Source organism: Myotis davidii, unplaced genomic scaffold (assembly GCF_000327345.1).
Source record: "Myotis davidii unplaced genomic scaffold, ASM32734v1 scaffold685, whole genome shotgun sequence".
In the NCBI taxonomy this organism is placed as follows: Eukaryota; Metazoa; Chordata; class Mammalia; order Chiroptera; family Vespertilionidae; genus Myotis; species Myotis davidii.
Window position 1 is genome coordinate 7724 of NW_006295823.1, and position 8421 is coordinate 16144.

General features: G+C 38.7%; 1 protein-coding gene across 1 annotated transcript in view; it reads right to left on the reverse strand.

Moving 5' to 3' along the window:
• LOC102753334 (complement factor H) overlaps window positions 1-8421 on the reverse strand; it is a 15733-nt gene that overhangs the window by 1578 nt on the left and 5734 nt on the right. The window contains exons 2-9 of the mRNA XM_006770709.2: window positions 8219-8401; window positions 6262-6441; window positions 5106-5288; window positions 4831-5013; window positions 3219-3395; window positions 2207-2383; window positions 1551-1743; window positions 652-823 (exon numbers count right to left, since the gene is read on the reverse strand). Of these exons, the coding sequence (XP_006770772.2) occupies window positions 799-823; window positions 1551-1743; window positions 2207-2383; window positions 3219-3395; window positions 4831-5013; window positions 5106-5288; window positions 6262-6441; window positions 8219-8401 (1301 nt within the window). The 3' untranslated portion in view covers window positions 652-798. The remainder of the gene's footprint in view (window positions 1-651; window positions 824-1550; window positions 1744-2206; window positions 2384-3218; window positions 3396-4830; window positions 5014-5105; window positions 5289-6261; window positions 6442-8218; window positions 8402-8421) is intronic.

Below are 8421 nucleotides of genomic sequence, written 5' to 3' on the forward strand. Positions count from 1 at the left end.
CGCAGGCACCCAGGACCCAGGCTTCACTTGCAGCCCTGGCTTTGTCTGGAAGGTCGTCCAGTCTAATTAGCATATTACACTTTTATTATTATAGATTGATTGATTTCAGAGAGGAAGAGAGAGGGGTTTAGAGATAGAAACACCAATGATGAGAGAGAATCATTGATTGGCTGCCTCCAGCACATACCACACTGGGGATTCAATCCTGCAATCCAGCATGTGCCCTGACTGGGAATCGAACTGTGGTCTCCTAGTTCATAGGTAAATGCTCAACCTCTGAGCCCTGTGGGCCTGGCTACATCAAACATCTTAGAACATTATGGATTTATGAGGAGATAACAGATAAACACTCAGTGAAATGAATAACGATGAGGTGGGTGAGCAGGGACCAGCTGTGATACAGGAAGAGATGAGAACTCAGAGGATGCCCATCAGAACACATGGGAAGTGAACACAGATGACATCCAATGAAATTATTTGGCTCCTGTTGCCAAACTTCTCATATTACCATTAATTCTGTTGTTAATTCTCTAGCAGAATCCAGAACTTCTAGAGATACCTTCTAGAATTAATGCAGTTTTATAGTTTTACCATGGATACTCTGAACTAAAGGTATTCATCAGCCTTAGAAGAAAATGAAATACACTATACTTGTGCATTCTGGTGGATGGGACCAATTTCCCCCTGAACATTCTACAGACGCAGATCCACGGATCTGAAATCCTCTGTTACAGGTGTACATATATTTTATCCCATGTGGATAACTGTTTAACCTGTTAGGAAGAACAGCATTGGAAACTACAGGGATGGTCCACAAGGAAGTTCAAGAAAACAAAAAGAAAGAAAAGAAAGAGTGACTGCGTATTTCATGATCACTGAACTTTACTTCATGTCCTAGTTGTCATATTTGGTACTTTCATTTGAAAGAAAATGATCACACAGGTGCTAAGATCACATGACAGGAAAGGCGCACAAATGCTTGACAGACCACCATGGTGGTGTGTCCAGCTGTCAGCTTGAGCAGGAACTTGAAGCAAAAATTATGAACACATCTGAGAATGAGCTTATCAATGCTTCTCTAACAAATCATGAGCAATAAAAAGAAACACATTGAGAATCATCTTAACAAAAGTATCCTCTACTGTAAGAGATCGGAACATCTTTCTTATAAGAAAGACAATGGAGAGAGGACATAAATCTTTATAAAACCTGGTGACAAAGCTTTCATTGCAACCCATATGAATATGTAGGAGCATGAACAGGTATAATTATATGAAGAGTGAGGTTTCATTTCACCACATTTCAGGTTTTGTAGGAAAAAATGCCCGAATTACAAGTGATAGCATAATGAACCAATAAAAGTAATAAAAATAGGGTTGATTTGTTTGTGCAAAAATAATTTGGTAAAATATTATAATCTATATAAATGAAATATAATGCTCTTATACGTTTATAAATCTAAAGAGTTATTTCTCATGGCTTTGATGATGACGATGGGTTATCTTACTGAACTGCACCAAAACAGAACTTTAGTTTGCATGCTGTCCTCACCTACACACTGTGGTGGAGCGCTCCATTTTCCCTGGTGGCATGTTATCCCATCTTCTTTGGATAATTTGAAACCATCCTTACAAATATAACTTAATGTGGTGCCATGCGCATATAGCTTGGGTTCCAATGTTTCTCTGGGAGAATTAATGCTTCCATGTTCTACATGAGGCGGTTGAGAACATGGAGTGTTTTCTATATGAAAAATAGAGATTAAAGGGTGAAGCACAAGGATAATGTTTAAACTGAGAAATAAAATCCAACACTGTTTGGGATTTTAAACTAGGGACATTGGAACCAATTAAATTATTAATAACTAAAAGTATTTGAAACTTGCAAAGACATATGTGCCCATAAAATCGGTGCTACTGTCCATGTGTCCCATATGGCTCTTCAGTCTCCTCCTGTTCGTCTTGAGGAGTGACATATACATACACAGAACTTAGATATTTCACAGTCACCGGAAGTTTCTGTTTGCATTCGTTTCACATTAGAAGGGAAATAATGCTGATGGATTTCTGCACCTGGATGGTGTGTACTGTGTGGAGATGAAGTGGGATGGGTAGAGGAAAGGGGTCCTCTTGTTCCTTTACACAAAGCAGGGCTGTGGGTTACCCTCATCTGAGAGACAGAGTAACGCAAGTGACCCACTACTGACCGACACAGCGCGGTATTGACTGCCATCGTCCATCCTGGCACACGATTTCCTTTCCTCCGTGGAGTAGAAAGTTTTCTTGACAGAGAATAGATATTTTTTCTCCTTCATGATAATTCACTGAAAGGGCCATATGTTGAGAATTGGGAATCTGAGGTGGAGGCGGACATCTTGGAGCTTCTAAAAATATTAAAATCAGATTTCTTAATGAAAAATCATGTCAAAAATATTAAAATAACAACTCAGTGAATAAAATGATCAATAGTAATGCACCTGGAAAGATCAAACTATAATGCTCTGTTCTGTGTTTAAATATGTTAGACTTTTTGTCTTGTCACTCTAATATACCTCATTGGGTTTATATTCTCATGGCCTTCCTTGTAGGTTCTTTCCTTTATTCCTTCTGGGATCAATCTTGGGTAGCTTAGCTTATGTAAAATGCTTTCTATATATTTAGACCCATGGAAATTGGTAAAAATATTGAGGTGAGTGGGTCAAGGTGCCCTCAATTAAAGAAGAGCAATACTGATATGAAAAGTGAATAAACCCTGTGTTATTGGAATTGGTGGTGGCAATGAGACTCAGTGTTTGCCAGACGGATAAATGAGCAAAGACAGATGACTAGATGGGTAGATTCCTACAGAGGTAGAGGGATGCAGACATAGGTAGAGCGCGCACCCATAGATGCTTAGATAAACACCCGCGTTACAGGCAGAGGCAAATCTGTAAGGTAAGAACTTGGTAGCAATGGGATCCCAATAGGAATGCGCACACCCACTGCCCAATGTGACTTTAAAGCCACCGCACTGCCGGGTGGTTTGTTGATAGCTGACCAATGCACATGGTACAATTACTATTCAGAAACAGCGTTTTGGTTATTTTCTAAATTACTTTCCAGCTACAACATTATTGTCATAATACATAGTTAGTAATAAAATGTTAGGACACAAAGAGACACCTTGTACAAGGCAGGAAGGAAAACCACCGTTTGGAAATGTTCTAAACAAGAGCTCACCTGTGCAGTTCACCTCGGGCTCCCACTTTCCGTGCACGCAGACTGAGCGTTTCTGCTCTGACTTCCTCCCACAAGTGTAACTGATTGTCTGATTATGCTCATAGTCAATCTTATCTGACAAGTTTATCTCATAAGCAGTTGCCCTTGATAATTTACATATCTTGAGTTCAACTGTTGCTGTAAAATGAAAATATTCCATTGAAAACACTAATTATGAAAATCCAAGCAACTAATATAATAAAAAGAAAAACCCAACACAACAACTATAGAAGAACAACAACAGAACAACTATGGAGTCCAGGATCTAAATTCCATTCTTCCTGATCATGTTGAATGAGTTGGGCTACAATATTTGAACACATAGTCATCCTAAAGCCATGTTGCGCTTTGGGGATTGCAAGGACATTGGGGTTCACCTTTTATCTGAGCTACATAGGGAAAAGTCATACATGACTAAATATGGTCTTATTTGAAATCTGCAATTTTTCACATCCATTTTTCTTGGTGCCACATATCTCTACATTATTTTCAGTCTGTAGTCTTCAAATGGTAAAAGAAAACAATTATCGGTGGAAATAGAATATATGAAGCTCCTAGTTTAATTATATATTTTAAAATAACTTTAGTCTATTATACTAACAAGAGAAGTTGATCTAAGGTGTAGGGTGTAGACTGTGAATGTTTCAGCATATCTTTGGCACGAACACCAAATACCAGAATAAGAAACTTGGTTTTTAAGTCATAACACATTTTGTGTACATGTTCTTAGAATCTTAGAGAAGCTATTTTATACACCCGATCATCCTAGAATCCAGTAATATTATAATGCCATAATAACACATTTATGTTGGCTGCAGTATGGTTTAGATATGGACTATGGAAGTTTTTGTACACAGTTACATATTTCAAAAATGCAATGCAGGTGGCAATCCGTTTTGAATTTGATAAGACCTATCAGTGTAGGTCTTAGGTAGTATTTGTTAATAATTTGTAAATGATGAGAGTCATGAGGATGAACAGAACAAAGAACAGTGTAGTAATTGGCCAAAGAAAAGTAATGATTTTGTAACGCAACCTTGAAAAAAAAACTAAAATAAAGGGGATTAATTTAAAACAGACAAGAGGCTTGAGAAATAGTCTTATTGTTAGGGCGGGTCCAGAGTGGTGAGGGACACAAAATGAATCGTCTTCTTCAAGAGATGATAACTGAAGGAAGATTTGTAGTCAAAAGGAGGTGTGATGGCTGTGGTATGTTGAAAGACGCTTGTTTTCTGAAAGAAGTTATTTATTCAGAGAAAAGAAACATCTTCATAGAGTGAAAGGCTGGTTTATAGGAAGTTAAAAAATAAACACTGAAGGAGAAAATTTCAATCATGTGTCTTTAACTAAAATTTAGCTTCACAGGTTTAAATGATGTTTATATGAGGGACAGAAACATGAAATTCTATTGTTGGTTTCTATTTTTCCTCTGTAGATCCTATTGAACTATAAACAATGAATGTTTGATTCATTATAATTTGCAAGCTGACATTTTCAAAAATATGGCTGCATGTAATTTCACAATAAAAAATCACAATGTTATTAAGTGTCAATTATAGAAGTGTCTTCTCACCAATGCACTGAGGTGGTTGGGTCCACGTTCCCCTAATACATGTAACTGAGCTGTCACCAATCATTGTAAAGCCTTCTCCACAAGTGAACTCTACTGACTCTCCATGGTGATAGGGGGGCCGTGCTGGGGACACGGCCTCACCGTGGTCCAGCTCAGGTACGTCTCCACATGTCCTGTCCTCCTCTGTGAAAATCCCACAAACAAACATTTAACTTTAAAATGTAAGTGAGGTCTTGATATGAATAGAAACACTGCTGAAATTTTGGGTACATTACCAACACACACGGGCAAGGGTGTCCACTCTCCATCAACGCACTGAATTTTCCTTGCACCCTTCAGCTGGAACCTGGGGTTGCACACATACTCCACCACCTCACCGTGTCCATATTCCCCTTTAGGTGTGTCTGCCACTGTCCCGTTGGGGAGTCGAGGAGGTTGATCACAGGACTGTACTTTCTCTACGGTAGAAATACTGTATAACTGAAGGATAAAGTGTCTCCTGTACAACTGAAAATCCAGAAAAACGAAGAGATTTTTTTCTTTAATCTATTACTTATTATCTAACTTATTATAGCATTCTTTGAGGAAGGATAAAGAATGGTGTTTACACCAGATTCATGTCTCCCAGCTCTGTTATGATACAGAACTAGCACACTGGACATATACGTAAGCCCAGGAAACGTTCAATATTCTAGATCAGGGGTGGGGAACGTCTGGCCCGAGGGCCATAAAAGGCCTTGGAAATCATTTGGTCTGGCCCTGCCAATGCATTAAGTTTGAGTTAAGTAAATGTTTGACCAATTACAGCAGGATAATTTTTTAGTTGATAATTTTGTATAATCTAAGAATGATGTCATAATATCCAAATGGCCCTTGGCAGAGAAAAGGTGCCCCACCCCTGCTCTAGAAGATCTAAAACTAAATGCAAATCAATGACCAAATATCATTGTGTAACTATTCACATTCCATGGAAACATTTCATCAGAACTTTTTGGGGGGAAAAAATCATCGGAGGCAAGTATTCCATCAACAAATTTTAACTCTACATCATATTATATATGGCATTGAGTTAACTCTTTGATGCTTGAAATTGTCTAGAAATTCTCAGGGAAACTTGAGGTGAGACCCAGGCTGATAGAAATGTTCAATACCACTTGTGGAAGTTATGCAACAGTTATGACCAAAGAGGTCACTCCAGTGTCACACAGTATGTGCATCTATGGAGTTTTCAGTATACGGTCCAAACAGCAATGAAAGATTATTTCCTTAATTAAATAAGGAAGTGGGAGGTATCTACTACCCAACACACATTCCTGGCTTAATGCACTGAGTTATAGACACACTGGGAGCCAACAGAAAATTAAGAGAAAAAAGGCAGCTGATGTCCAACATTCTTATTCTTGTTTGAGCAGGTGTCAGAGAATTAATCACCTTTACATGTTGGAGGGCTACGGGACCATCCAAAGTGGTAGCACTGAAGAGAGTCTGGTCCAACGAGAGTGAGGAATCTATTTCTGCAGGAGAATTTCAACATGTCTCCAATGACATATTTCTCTTTCCGGGGCTGAACAATTAAGTTTGGCTCTATATCGGGAACGATGCATTCTCTTTCTATAAAAAGGGTAAATAATTCAATGAGAACAGATGATTAACCAGTGCCAAGTAAACTTTATATGTCATGCAAGAGTAAGTGGCTGGGTGTTGCATATTCAGAGAGGCATCAAATAAATGCTCTCCCTGGAAGTGCATTATCTATTATGTCTGACACATCCCTCACATTCAGTTGGGACACTCTGAAGCAATAGATGTGTCCTGAGCACTTATTTGAAATATCAACTAGCTTATAGTAAATCTGATTTTACCAATGACATTTATAAAATTAAATGCTACATTTTTGGTATTATCAAAACAATTCTATGCCCTCACATTAAACAACAACGAAAGCTAAAGTTTTAAATTGCATGCTTAAATAAAAATTGGTTATTTTAATTTAATATAGTTGGGGAACCAGGCTTTTTAGAGAAGCGTTTCTCATATATTTTAGTAGAGGAACATTAAAATTTGCTTAGTTAATAACTTAAATCAATTGCTATGAAGAATAAAATCCCAACTCTTTCACGCCTACACTTCCAATGCCATCTTATCTTTCCTCCCTTTGTTGATCCAGACCCCAGGCTTCATGGTCTCTGAACATTTTTAAGAGATCAAGTTCCTTGCTCTCCCTGTTGCACGGTTCCGAATGGTTTTCAACCTTTCTGTGTAGAGATGCCTTCCTCTATGACACAAGCCCTCAAGCCCTCCAATTTTCAAAGTCTTTGGATGTATTCCTTCCTTTGAAAATATAAAAATGTATTAGATATATTATTATCATTTGATTCATTATTTGACTTTTTTTATGTTGTTGTTTTTTCCATAATGCAAGGAGCCTATATGGAGCCCATACTAGGTGTGTGTGGAAGCCGGCATGGAGAATGTAGTCTAGTCACCAGAATATTTTTTAAAAATATGAGAATGTTTGTCAACATGGAAACATTTCGCAGATCTGGAAGGATGAACAATGCTGCCGATCACATTGGTTTTTGCCCAAAGACACATGCTTGGCGAATCGTGGAGTGGAATTGAAACCCACGCAGACTATGAATCCGTCTGTCAGACTTCCTGTCCCTTGAATCCTTTTATCTCCCCACACCTAAGGCAATATTCATTCCAACATTTTTTCCTCCTGGTTCTCTGAGTCCTTTTATTCTATTTTGCTGCCCTCTCTTCCTCTGTCGGACATCTGCGTGCTGGAATGCTTCAGGGCTCAGATGGAGGGCTCCTCTGTTCTCATTCTGGATTCTTTCCCCATGAGACGTCATCATTTCCATGGTGAGAATCTCATATGTTGATCTGGCCAGGCCTCAACATTCAACTCCGTAGCTTAGAATCTAATGTTGGCCAAAACCGGTTTGGCTCAGTGGATAGAGCCTTGGCCTTCAGACTGAGGGGTCCCAGGTTCGATTCTGGTCAGGGGCATGTGCCTGGGTTGCGGGCACATCCCCAGTGGGAGATGTGCAGGAGGCAGCTGATCGATGTCTCTCTCTCGTGGATGTTTCTGGCTCTCTATCGCTTTCCCTTCCTCTCTGTGAAAAATCAATAAAATATATTTTTTTAAAAAAAAAATCTAACGTTGATGGTCCCTGGGCAGCTCAACGCTCATGCGCCCAACCTTGAACTGAGTGATGGACTCATGTCTACCCTACAGTAATTCATTGTAAAAGACCAAACTAGAGCCACTTCAAATAGAGCCACTTCAGCTTCTGACACCCCAAGAAAAAGAAATCAGTTAAAGTAAAGGTTTGTTCAACAGCCATTAAAATAACGGACACAATAGTCATGAATGACTTACTAATGCATCTGGGTTGAGCTGACCATCCATTCTGGAGACATGTAATAGACCCGGATGTCTGACCATCTTCTGTGACATAATCTTGTTTGCATTTATATTTTACTTTTTGATTTAAGAGATATGTAGATTCAGGCTCAGCAATAAATCCATTCTCAATTTTTACCTTTGACTTCAAACACGTTTCTAAAAGGAATAAAGTGTAA